At 47.5% G+C, this 13,776-nt stretch overlaps 1 protein-coding gene across 1 annotated transcript in view; it reads left to right on the top strand.

Moving 5' to 3' along the window:
- Window positions 1–12,213: 12,213 nt before the first annotated feature.
- Window positions 12,214–13,776, top strand: part of LOC130122535 (kinase non-catalytic C-lobe domain-containing protein 1) — a 62,267-nt gene continuing 60,704 nt past the window's right edge. The window contains exon 1 of the mRNA XM_056291465.1: window positions 12,214–12,458. Within this exon, the coding sequence (XP_056147440.1) occupies window positions 12,351–12,458 (108 nt within the window). The 5' untranslated portion in view covers window positions 12,214–12,350. The remainder of the gene's footprint in view (window positions 12,459–13,776) is intronic.

Below are 13,776 nucleotides of genomic sequence, written 5' to 3'. Positions count from 1 at the left end.
GACGAGACAGACTGGCAGCGCGGATGAGAAGCGAGAGAGGGAGAGAGCGAAGGACAGAACGAGGGGGAATGGAGATGAGGTAATTTAAGGCTTGAGGGGAGAGAGAAGAGGAGAACGCTGGGGAGCGAGATCAAAGAGGAGGAAGAGTGAGGAGACAGAAGGAGGTGGGTACCCTTCATACCTGTTGGGTGGGGGGAGAAAGAATAGAGGGAACCTTGTCACGCTCAGACATCGTCACTGTTTTTTGGTAAAATACGAGTTGTCTTGTGACTCCTTCACATCTGGGAATGTGAATCTGCCTGTGTGTGTTGTGTGTGCGTTGTGTGTGCGTTGTGTGTGCGTTGTGTGTGCGTTGTGTGTGCGTTGTGTGTGCGTTGTGTGGGTGCATGCAGGCCTGCAAGCGTAGATGTGTGTGCGCACAAGTGACGCCTGATGACGCAGGACTGCGTGCACATCTAAGGCTCCTTCCTACGCTGTGGTAGTGCATGCTTATAGAAACGAGGGTTTTCTTTTTGATAACGAGGATGACGACGGTATGGTGACGGTGACGCAGTCGTTGACGAAGAAGGGTATGACCAAGATGCATTGTGCTCTCCATCCATCCATCCATCCATCCATCCATCCATCCATCCATCCATCCATGATCCAAACCGCTCATCCTTACTCAGGGTCGCAGGGATGCTGGAGCCTATCCCAGCAGTCATTGGGCGGCAGGTGGGGAGACACCCTGGACAGGCCGCCAGGCCACCGCAGGGCCCACACACACACACACACACACACACACACACACACACACACACACACCGAGGGACAACTTAGTACGGCTGATTCACCTGACCTACACGTCTTTGGACTGTGGGAGGACACACGGGGAGAACATGCAAACTCCACACAGAGGACGACCCAGGAAAACTCCCTAGGTCGGTCTACCCCGGGGTTCAAACCCAGTGGCGGTGGCCAGGGGTGGCCAGCCTGATACTATCCCTGCCCCCCCCCCCCCGCTGCCCCCCCCAGCCACGAGTTGCATATACAGAATATGCTTCTGATTATGCACAATATGCTTCTATCTGATATTTTACATTAGGTGCTGTTCATGGTGTGCCACCCCAAGACTTTCAGCGGCCCCATTTGGCCACCCTTAATTTCTGGGGGCGCCACCGTTCAAACCCAGGACCTTCTAGCTGCGAGGTAACTAACCGCTACGCCACCGTGCCGCCACCCCATTTGGTTGCTTCCCTTGACGTGGGAGAAATAGTCCGTTTTTCCCCCGTAGAGTTGTTCAGTAGTTGTCCGCCGTACTCTTAACGCAGCACACGGGGGCCCCAGACGTGGCAAAACAAAACAAAACAGCGTTGTTGGTTTATCTGGTTGTGCGTTTGACCCCGGCATATTCCTCCGTCTGCAGCAGTCGCCTTCCAGCCGGTCTCCATCTTCCCGCTTCTCCTCGGAGATGCACGCCCTTCCTGCATGCAGAGCGAGCGGTAACAAACAGAAATCCTGCCACCCAACTTTATTTGGGTTTTTCTTCTCCTAACCAGGCCCGCCCCCGCTTCGCTGTTTCGCAGCAGCTCAGCGTCAGAGCAACGCTCCAACCGCGCCGTCATTTTTGTGCCCGTGACGCGAAACCGAGGTAGCGTCGCATCTCAGAAGAGGAGTCTGACGCCTCGGTGAGTGACAGGCGTGTCTGTCGCCTCGGCCTTGTTTGCCTGTCACAGCTCTTGGCCCCCCCTCCAAGCGGTTAAACGTGTCCCCCTTGTGCACCAAGTCCTGGGCGAATGCTGCGATACCCATCCCAGACCGAGTCACGTACTGTAGCTGCGGGCCGTGCGCCCCATCTGAACGGGGTTCGAAGGGAACCAATAGCTGCCAATCTGTTGTTCTATCTGTTTGACACCCCCCCACCCTCTATAACCCCCCCCTCCTCCTCCCTCTCAGCCTCACTTTGTTATTTATAGCTCTCTCCGTGGTGACGCAACACACGGTGCAACTGGAAGGGAGCAGAGAATCATGTGACGGTTTTAATGCAACAATCCAGTGGATTATGAAGGCCTAAGAGGCTGCTCCTGCCGTCTGTAACAGCAGGGCCCCAGGACAACAGCCAGGCAAAGCCGGGGCCAGCTCCTCCGCCACCCCTCCACCCCCACCCCCCACCCCCTCCTCGCTCCCTCTTACAGTGGAGAGGCTACAGGACAGCTGGGGACAATGCCGTATACGGGCAGGGGGCCATGTGTGTGTGTGTGTGTGTGTGTGTGTGTGTGTGTGTGTGTGTGTGTTGGGGGAGGGGGTGCAGAGAGGAGGAAGATGGAGGGTTAGTCAAGGAGATTATGCCAGTTGTTTGCTAGTGTTTTGTTAAATTTTACGCCGCTGCTATATCCCCCCCCCCCACACACACACACATTCTGACGGCCTGAACTGAGAACTTAATCTACCACACTTTAAGCCACATGTATGTCATTTTCAATGGTAACCAGTGTGGAAAAGTAACAGAGAAAAAAAAAACATTTTGGGGCATTTGATTTCAACAAGGATACATTGCTAGTGTCGTAGATGCAAAGCACAACTGTTGTGTGACTTGGTTGTGAACAGAATGATATGGGATCATTGTCTTAAGTGTGTAATAGGAAGCGAGTCTAGCATTGACTGCACATTTTCAGCTGACTAGCTAACGTTATATATTCTTCACATCATATCAAGATTGGATGCTTAAAGGGAAACAATCATCCATCCATCCATCCATCCATTATCCAAACCACTTATCCTGCTCTCAGGGTCACGGGGATGCTGCAGGCGGGGGGACACCCTGGACAGACCGCCAGCAGTTTTTGCGATGATCTCTATATAAATGCAGTAGGGATAACAGTTCATTTGCAGTCATTATACCTAGCAATCTCCTGTGTGTCTGTGAAACGCCGCCGAAATTGTGCTGGGAAAAAATGTCCGCCGGTGGAGCTAGTGGCATCACATTTTTTTTTTTGTGGAATCCAGCCTTACCTCCTGGTTTGCTGCTAACTTTGGTGGGCTGCATCTAAAATAGGTGTGTATGAGAAAATGCAAATAATGGTACTACATGCAGTTATTGCAGCAAATACTTCTGAGTGTTCTTCACTGATTTTTGACCATTTTTGATTGTGTTTCAGAGACGCACAGAAGACTGCTCAGTATTACGGCTGCCAGTGGAGCGTTACCCCTACAGCATCTTCTCCTGGATCGCCACCTTGCCGTGGTGTAGCAGGTTGCATGTACTAATGATCCCAAGAGCTATGACGTCCGGAGCTTGGGTAGGGTCACCCAAGGCAGAGAAGTCGAGGGGGAGGTTCCAGACAAAGCATGATCCAACAAAGACCACAGTGGCGGAACTGGTGGAAGATGTCTCCAGGTCACAATGGCAGTAAAGGCAGATAAAGGCTGCAACAGAGGGTGGTCCCCACTCATCTTGGTTCTCCATGCCATTGGACTCTGGCCACCCCCTGCCAAGGACCGTGTGGTGGCTGCAGGCGCATCAGCCACTCCACGTAAAAAGCAGTCACGCACAGGCGTCCCCCCATTATGCGGCTCCAGGATCGGCCTCTAGACCCACCTGAGGACCCAGAGGGAGGACGGGGATACTCGACCCCAAGTGACCGCCAGTGATGATCCCTACAACATATATTTAGAGTTGATGATGAAGGCATTACTGTTTACCTGTGCCAGTGAGATTGTAAAATAGATGCCATTGCATCTCTCTTACAGAACTGAGCTGAGCTTATCTAAATCGTGTTTTCGCTAACCAGCGACTCCGGAAACCAAGCCGACACAATGAAAACACTCGAAAACGTTTGTCAAAAGACCCATTTGTCTGGGCATGTTAAAAGTGATACCGCGCGTCTTCTGTTGACGGGGTTTCTGTGAAATCCTCCACACACCCCCCACCCAAATCTAGATGCTACAACCAACCCTGATCCTGAGTCAGTTTGTGACTGAGTGAGTCAGAAGCTGGTTCACGAGGTACTTTGCATTTCATACCTTCGTCAGTGAAACAGAACCTCGTGAACACGGTTCATTTTTTTTGGCAAAAGTATCGTAATGGGAACTCAACTAAAAACCAAATATATGTCTCACGGGTGGGGTTTCTCCAGGAGATCTGACTGAGTTCTCTCTCTTGGTCGTGTTTCCCTTTTTTTACGAGCGAGTGCTCTGATTCACGATTCGCAGCATGAAACGTTCCTTTAGCATCAATTAAACATCCAGTTTCCCATTCAGTGTCGACGGAGCTGCTGTGTTGTGCGTCGTGCTGACGTCACAGATTAACATCTCAGATGACTGGCTTCCTTGGAGGCCTTCTTTTTTTTATGTTTACAAATGTACGCCGAGGCTGAGCTGTCGAAGGCAACAAAGGTGATAAATGAGAATTTCAGCATTGTGCGCTATTCCCACTGATGTTGAGATCCGCCCAAGGCATTCCTCTCGATGTGACAGAAATATAATTCTTGCTGGTAAATATTTAAACATGCGCTGACAGACGCGGTACTCCTGTTCAAAAGCAGCGTGCATCATACCGGATGTAGCACAGCCTGCGTTCGCCTCGATTGCAGGCACATCAGAATTTACACAGATTAAAACATCCAGTCTATCTGCCTTGTCCGGAGACTCTTTCCTCTGGAGTTTAGCCCGCGTTTCGTGGAGGTGATACAGGCCCACCATCTAGTGGTTAAACACATAACCTGACATACTGCAGATCAGGATTGGTAGAATATTCTCATGCAGCCCATCCTCATACATTTCATGAGGTAGATTTAGAGCCGAGGTCACCGGGAAGGGTAAATCGATTGGCCCAGGTTACAATTTGTGGGCTGAAAAAAAAACCCTTTCATTTGCACAGACACAGTGGAAAGAGAAAGTTGTCGGTGCTGTTGAATCACGTTTGGGGTCGAAGTAACCACCGTTCAGATTACCAGTCAAGCCGTCGGGCTGAACGCTTGGGTGACACGCTGGGCATCTTCAGTGTGTCAGCTGGGTGACGTGTGTCGTGCGTATTTGAGATTGTATTTACACGTGCAAGATGTCCTAGTGTCACAAAAAACCCCTGCGCCACCTATTAAGGCACGTGTCGGCTCTAGTTCGAGACACGAGGGGAGTTCAGAATCAGGATCAGAATCAGACACACTTTATTTGTCGTTTCATTTCATGCACTCGCTCGCGCCCATGAAATTAAATGAAACATCGTCCCCCCCCCCCCCCCCCCCCCGCCCACAGCAGTGCAACACAGAGACAAAAACACGAGAACACATATATCCAAACTAACACATATAGCTAAACTAAATAAATAAATCACTGTCCAGGAGAACGAACACCAGCCAGGGTGACTGTCGGAACTGCCAGTCTACATGGGCTAGCAGTTAGCTTAGCCTGCCCCGCTTCTGCACCGTGTCAGACCACCCTCAGTGTTTCCTTTTCGGGCGCAGCTCCGGTCAGGGCCGTGGTCCTTGGGCCCACAGAACGCAGCAGACCACACTCCCTCAGCCAGACACCTTCGACACACCTCCCAGCACTCTACACGACGACACTAAAAACACACTCAAGGCTAGGTCAGGCCGCTGTCTGCATGGGCTAGCAGTTAGCTTAGCCTGCCCCACTTCCGCGTCCTGTCAGACCGCCCTCGGTGTTTTCTTTTCAGGCACATTTCTGGACAGGGGGCTGTGGTCCCTGGGTCCACAGGACGCAGCAGACCAAACTCTCCCAGCCGATCCAGCGCCAGCGCTCTTGACCATCAAACGAAGACAAACGTAGACGCAGCCAAGGACAAAGACATCGTATGGACGGTACTGGGCGAGGCCACCGCAAAATTCGCATCGCCATCTTCCCACACCGGTACTGGGTGAGGCCGCATCACATACATGAAGTGGAGACTGCAGGACCGTGCTGCAGGACACAAAATGTTATCTTGGCCAACTGTAGCGGAAACAGCGAGGCATTGCTCCAGGCTCTCTAAATTACCTCCTGCTTATGACCGGACAGGCCTGTTTAATAGATTTTTATTAAGTGAAAGATTAGCTAGCTGAACTAATTAAGTGTTCGGATGGAAGTAAAAAATGGGGCCCGCCCTGAACTCCAGACCCCCAACCAAACGGAGAATGCACACACGGCTGCTCTCTCTTGTCCCCCCCCCCCCCTCTCTCTCTCTTTCCTTATTTCTCTCTCTCTTTCTCTCTGTCATTTTCTCGCTCTCCCTTTCCGGTCTCCCCTCCTGGGATACAAGTACATAAACTGTGCAAGTCCATGAGAAGGCCATAAACTACCTTTTTTCCCTTCTTCTTCTTCTTCTTCTGCTGCTGTAGCACATCAAATCTATTTCATTGTCTCCTGTGGGAGGGATTATTCCAGTACATTGTTTTGTCTGCAAGGCTTGATGAATATGCAGTTAATTTCCCTGCCTCTCTTGCCTGAGTGCCTCATAACTGACACGCACACACACACACACACACACTCACTCTCTCTCTCTCTCTCTCTCTCTCTCTCCCTCTCTCTCTCTTTGACATAGTCTACAAACAGATAGTTCAGTTCAGTAATTAGAGGAGTGACACATTACATATGTCATATCACTTTAGATGATGAACGATCGCACAATAACGGCAGTTTATATGATATCGCACCGTTCTTTTCACAAACATTTCAGTAAAATATCTTTATAATATTCAAAGACAGTTTCTGTTGCATTAATTTTGACTCCGTTTAATAATGTAATACTTAGGTTTTCCCGTATTCGGCCCACAGAAAGCATGCCACGGTGTATCCTAAATGAAAGTGGAACGCTCACAAGGCCAGTGCAGAAACCCTGCAGCTAAACACGAGTTTGTGTTATTGTGTTTGTCTCAATGTGTGCTTTCATATGCATGAGTATTATACATAAAGTGTACATTGAATTATCATGTATTCACGTGTGTGTGTGTGTGTGTGTGTGTGTGTGTGTGTGTGTGTGTGTGTGTGTGTGTGTGTGTGTGTGTGTGTGTGTGTGTGTGTGTGTGTGTGTGTGTGTTTCCTGTTCTGGCCGCAGGGGCCAAAACGGATTCTCTGTTGCTTTTTAACAAGGTGTCGAGAAAAACAGAAGTCGCTATTGCTTTGGTCAGATAGCTCTTTTTTGGAAACCCTCAACCTGAAGCACATATTTTCAAAGTTGATTGAACATATCTTTTCTTGGTGCTGTGCAACGGTAGAGTAATGGGCAAGGAAAGGAAAGTAGTGACCTTAAGACACTGCTCACCTTCACAAATCTAAAAAAGACAACCTTTGTCTGGAGTATGTTTACCAATAGCTAGCTAGCTAGCTAGTTAGATAGATCATCATCATCATCAGGTCAAGTATCCTTGGATGGCTCTGACCCTCTCATGCCACCCGTCTCTATCCTGCATAGCAGCTGGAAGATCCTCAGACAAGTTGATTAATGTAATTTCGTGCAGGCCTTCCCACACGTGTCTTTCCAAGCAGAGTGTCGCTTGCAAGTTCTTCCTTGCTTCCTCCAGTAATGACCAGCAAATCGAAGCCTTTGTTCTCAGATAGCGTTTGAGATGGTGGGTGTATTGCCATAGAGACACTTCTTTGTAGGGTGCTTCTTCCAGGATGCATTTAGCGCAGCACGCCGCATTCTGGTGAAAGCCCCATTAAGTTTGGATTCAAGCCATTTAGTGAGGGTCCAAGAAGATGATCCACAAGTGAGAACGGACTCAACTGTTGCTCGAAAAAAATTCCCGCTTCAGTTTGTCTGGTAACGTGGATTTCCAGATGACGTCAAGTCCCTCAATGGCACCCCAAGCCTTTCCAATTCGAAGCGGCACATCTCTTTCGGTGGATTTGATGTTTCTTCCCAAGTAAATGAATTCCGAGACAGATTTGATGTTATGACCACCTGATGAGGAGACGATTCCTTCTTGGTCGTAGCTGATGAATTCAGTTTTCCTAGCACTGATGTGGAGGCCTACTCATTACACTGCATTTTCAAGATTGTGCAACAGCGTGATAGATAGATAGATAGATAGATAGATAGATAGATAGATAGATAGATAGATAGATAGATAGATAGATAGATAGATAGATAGATAGATAGATAGATAGATAGATAGATAGATAGATAGATAGATAGATAGATAGATAGATAGATAGATAGATAGATAGATAGATAGAATATATATATTATGTTCTGCTCTATGGCATTCCCTGTTGAAATAAAGTCAGGATTACACGCCACTAAACGTGGTCGCAGAACAGTTGCAATATAACAGTTAAATAGGTTTCTATCATACATAAATAACCTGAAGGCCTTCCCAGCTCCTTTGCCAGACCAGATATTTTCAGAGGTGCTTCCTTACGACCATTCAGCCCGGAGCTACAGCTGTTTGTAATCATGCATCAACTGAAACTCTTGGCACATCTGTCGGTGACCACATGGTCCTCCACATGCTTGACCTGTCAGCACCATCATGCTTCTGTTCTGGAACAATGCAGTCCAGATGGAACCAGTTAACCAGGCTGGCACATACACAGGAACCACAATACGGGTCACAGCACCCTTCCTCTGTTTATGTGTATATTTGGGTTCATGCGTACGCATTGGTCCGTGCGTGTTATGATTCCCGTTGGTGCAAGTGTATTTAAATGTATGTTTTCTCTATTTTAGCCAGAGCCAAAGACACCCAATCCCCACTTTTTCAATGCAAATGTGCTTGTGTACACTGGCTGGATTCTGCATGAGAGAGCATGTGACATGACTCAGGAAACGGGCAGGCAACATCCGTGCAGACCCACCACACCCTGGTCACAACCTGTTCTAACTCCTCCCCTCTGGTAGGCGCTATGGACCACTGTACCTCTAAACAACCTGATATATAAACAGTTTCTTTCCACGGGCTGTCATTCAAATGAACGCTTAACACTGTCAATAAATTCAACCATTTTGTATATACTGTACTGTATATACGTATATATTATATACTGGTATGCTCTGTCATGTCCATCTACCTCAGCCATGTATGTAAGTAACCTGCTAACATCTATTTCAGCATCTCTGATATATTAGCTGCACCATTGCACCGTATACCTCTTATTTCACCTGTATAAGTCAACCCTTGTGCATATATCTGAAGATTGTTGTGTTGTAGTGTTGTTATTCTACGTTAAGTACACTGAGAGAGAGCCACAAATCTGCAGTCAATTTCCATGTAGGTGCAAACCTACATGGCCAATAAACATGCTTCTGATTCTGATGTGTGTGCTGCTTGTGTTTATGATATGACAGAGGCCAGGCAGTACTGTCCCAGTACTGTCAAAGGACTCCAGATGCCGGGTGTTCGGGTAGCGTAGCAGTCTATTCCACTGCCTACCAACACGGGGATCGCCAGTTCGAATCCCTGTGTTACCTGCGTCCCTACAGACACAATTGGCTGTGTCCGCGGGTGGGAAGCTGGATGTGCGTATGTGTCCTGGTCGTTGCAGTAGAGTCTCCTCTGGTCAGTTGGGGGGGGGGTAGCGTGGTCCTCCCACGCACTACATCCCCCTGGCAAAACTCCTCACTGTCAGGTGAAAAGGAGCGGCTGGCGACTCCACATGTATCTGAGGAGGCATGTGGTAGTCTGCAGCCCTCCCCAGATTGGCAGAGGGGGTGGAGCAGTGAGCGGGATGGCTTGGAGGAGTGGAGTAATTGGACAGGTACAATTGGAGAGAAAAAAGGGGGAAAATCCCCCCCCCCCAAAAAAGAGCCAATGTTATGTTTATCACCGCAAAGTACAGCCTCATATTGAATGGTTCAGCTTTTCTCAAAGGGTATACTGTGCAGCAGTTCCTCAATTTTGGCACCAATCCTCACAAAAACGAAATACCCCTCACGATGTTTTATAATAACAGAGCAGTCCAAACAAGGGTCAAAGTATTTGTGTTGTCCTCATATAAAAAGCCATTGCGGGGATATGCCATGATATGAAGGATCCATTGAAAAGTCTCACAGTTAATGTAAAGTATATATCCTATTATCTCAGCAAGCCAGAACACCACACACCAGTGAGCTGGCTATAGCATCGCTCAGCCACCACAGGGCGCTGCCAACATAACAGAAATCTCATTCCCCGCCACCATGAGGTCGGCTGGCACCCAAACAGATTTTGCATCATCATAGGAGGGGGCACAGAATCCTGTTTGAATCAAACAGACATTTAAGCTGGATAAGGATGCATGTGGATTGTATTGATCCAGAAAGAGCCTTCATTTGTGACTACAACATTAATCCAAGCGCCCTGATGGAATTGTCTGGCATGAGTGGGACCGGAATTACATTTTTTTTTCATCAGGCATACTAAACTGGAGGTGCATTTGCAGCCCCAGGTTGTGGCAGTATGTTCTCGCTCATACCAGCTGGAGGCAGAGTGACCAAATTCAGGTCCAAATGATGAGATGGCTCCAAACTAGGTCGGTATGCACCAGACTGCAGTGTGTGCCTGCTTATACTCAGATCTCACACGATTTAGGTTGTCCTCAGACGCTTGACTAGTCAGTCTTACTGGTATGGTGATAGTGTAACGTCCTGTATAGAGTCCAGTTTTAGCTAAGATGGGCAGAATGGAAAACAGGGCCAGACAACAGGGTGGTTAAAGAGAGACAGGAAGTTGTGGGGGAAGTAGATTTGATGAACCGATTAGGAACATCTAGTGATGAGATCTTTACATATCTCATCTAACACACCCTCAAGCAACCCTTCACATCTGACAGTCAAAATTCAAAGTCCTCTTACTTGTATATAAAGCTGTAAATGGCCCAAGACCAGTCTACAGCAGATGCATGAGTCCTCAGGTCCTCCGATGCTGGTTTGTCAGTCTCTCACAATTTAATCGAGATTTTAATCACCTTTTATCCTATGACTTTCACTTGATTATTACTATCTTATTCGTTTTGTTATGTTTTACATCCATCACTCTGTTGCAATGTTTTGCTTTCATTGTTTATGTTCTTAATTATTTTTCTTAGATTTCAATCTTGGTTGTTGCACATTAAGTTGCTTTTTGTTGTACCTTTTTCCTGCTTCTGATTGTTTTAATTAATCTGCTTCTGCCGATCCTCTCCTCAAAATTCAACATTTTTGATAGTTTCCCAGATAGCATCCAGAAGTGGGCCACTTCAGTCAATGATGCGGCTCTGATGGCCTTCTTCTGGCCCTGACAAAATGGATGCGAGTCTGAAGTGGTCCACATGTATAATAGCAAATATGGACCAAATATGCCAAATGTGGGTCTTTTTTTTGGCAAAGATGTGACCCTGAAGTGGCCCGTGTGGTAAATAGTGAATATGGCCCAAATATCACAAAACAAATATGGGCGACCTTTGGCAAATATGTGGCACATGCGGCATTGCCGTGGCTTGGCTCTGGCCCAGATCTGGCAAACAGGAGCGGACCGCCCAAGTGCCATCATTCCACGCGGTATGTGGGCCGGATGAAAGTGTCAGTGTGGGACGGGTCCAGGCCACAGCAATTTTGCTCTCTGGGTTTTGCACCCAGTCACCCCCTTACTGGTATCTTTAGCATCACACGATTTACCAATGCAAATCCATGGCAGTGAGGAGGCACATTAACAGCCAAGAGATGATTCCTATGTATGTCACTGAGCGTGACACTGGGGGCGTTTGTCGAATTTTGTGTCCCCCAAAGAATAATATGTTCCTCCAGCTATGTTTCCGGGAACGCGAGAACCGTGTTTTTATTTTTTATTTTTTTTACATTGTTATTTTTTTCTAACCAACTTTTTGATTATTGATCTGGGTTTACAAACAAAATAACGCACAAAAAGCAAAACAAAACTGCAACTGGAACAACGCTTGCGAGCGAACGCATGCGCGTTCCCGCGACGCCACAGAAAACGATGGGGCCAGCCTACATATTGTCTTGGGGATACGCAATTTGCCGACACAGGCACTCTTGCAGCCCTCCGGCAACGCAAGCCCGTACGGAGGGGGAGGAGTTGGGGGAGAAACTGCAACTCAAACATCGCAGCGTCTTTATTCCATCGCCGTGGAGGAGACGGCTGCTGCCGCGGCAGACTTGACAAACTGCCCCCTGTGTCGCTATCGATCACCGGCCAACAGGAAACGTATCGCTGCGGTCACCGTCAAGTCCCCGTGATTTGAAAGGGGCTTTCCCGCAGTGACGCGGACTAATGGGATGCCGCATTATGTTACTGGTCTGGGGTCGGATGAGGAACATAAAAAAAGACAAAAAGTAGTTAAACCGGTGTGGAACCGCAAGGTGCACCTATCCTAATGCGTTATCAATAAATAAAATCGCGCGAGGCTGCACAGTAACACATCCCAGCAACACGTCCCTGGTCAAAATTCATGCAATGGAGACATCGGCGACGGAATCAGCTGTGAGACACTTGGGGAACACCGAGGAAGGAAGGGAGGGACGTTACGAAGCGGAACACCTGCCTCCACTGCTCGAGGATGAGGTAGGTGAGAAATGAGGCACGCGGAGAGCGCCTCTTGGATTTTATAATAGGAGACCTGGCAGAGTTGTGATAATAACTGATTGCCCAAAATGGTCAGTTTCTTAGGGGAGATTTAAGATTTTCTCCCTTGTCTTTTCGATAAAACTTTGAACTGCTCAGGCCGACAATGTTTAAACTTATTGCCTCTCTTGTAGGGCCACAGTATGGGTTTGCTAATCTGTACTAAACTCGAGGCTTTAGACTGATTTGTTGCTTTGTCGTGTCATAGGTCCGCAGTTTTATTTAACAACAGCTGGCAATGAAACTGTCATTTTGCTTCCTTCGTATATTTTCATTTGTGAGCATCAGCAGGTCTGTCGCTTCTTTGGTCAGAGCAACAAAAAAGACAGAGTAATGAGATCATATATATGTAGATGTATAGGGTTTAAAGAGGACGAAACTGTCGATTCGAAATTGAAACTGAAATAAAGTAGCCTAAATGGAAATGCAAGTTTGTTCTGTTTTTTTTTCTTCTTCAAATCAACACTTCAATGGAAATTAGTACAATATGAATGACATAGGTGACAAAAAAATAAATTGTGGTTGATTACAATTCTCTTAAATTTTGGATGCTCCTAGTTCTCATTTAGACCCCATTTACACTTGGTTTTAAAATGCGTTTGTTTTTTTGTTTTTGCTATCGGATCACAAGTGGACAGCGCTAAATACAAGTGTAAACGACCACCAAAACGTCTTGGGAACCGGTTACTCAAACCACTTGCCGAGGTGGTCTTGGACGCATATGACCAATATCTTTTGTAGTGTAAACGCTAATGCGTCCTGATGCGTCCCCGCCAAGGACGTAACAGGGAAATACGTCATCAATGCAGGATGTGGGGGGGTTGTTTTGCAAGTCGCAAATGACTTTGTCCTGTCAATCTCAACAGTTGGAATCATCCGTACATGTATATTAGTGCTTGAAACATCATCAAATTAGCTATTGTTTTCACAGCTAGTAGGCAAATCTGGTGCTTGACTGAGGCCCTTTGACCTTGTAGCGGAAGTGACGTTAGACAGTAACGCAATCTTCTTCTTTGAGTAATGAAATCTGATCACAAGTGGTCAGCAGGACGCATTTGGAGACGCATGATAGACACAGGTGTAAACGGCGGTGTGTCTCGCTGTCCACATGTGTTACATCGCTCAAAACGCATTTAAAACCAAGTGTAAACAGGATTTTATTGACGCTTACCTAACCAGGAGCAGGCCCACGCCTCAACTGCGTCACTTCCGGCATTCTTATAAGTACCCACACCTAACCCACTCCTCCTCTTCCGCT

This window comes from Lampris incognitus, chromosome 13 (assembly GCF_029633865.1).
Source record: "Lampris incognitus isolate fLamInc1 chromosome 13, fLamInc1.hap2, whole genome shotgun sequence".
NCBI classification, from domain to species: Eukaryota; Metazoa; Chordata; class Actinopteri; order Lampriformes; family Lampridae; genus Lampris; species Lampris incognitus.
The sequence above is the reverse complement of the archived record's forward strand: the minus strand, read 5'-3'. Positions and strand labels throughout refer to the sequence as shown.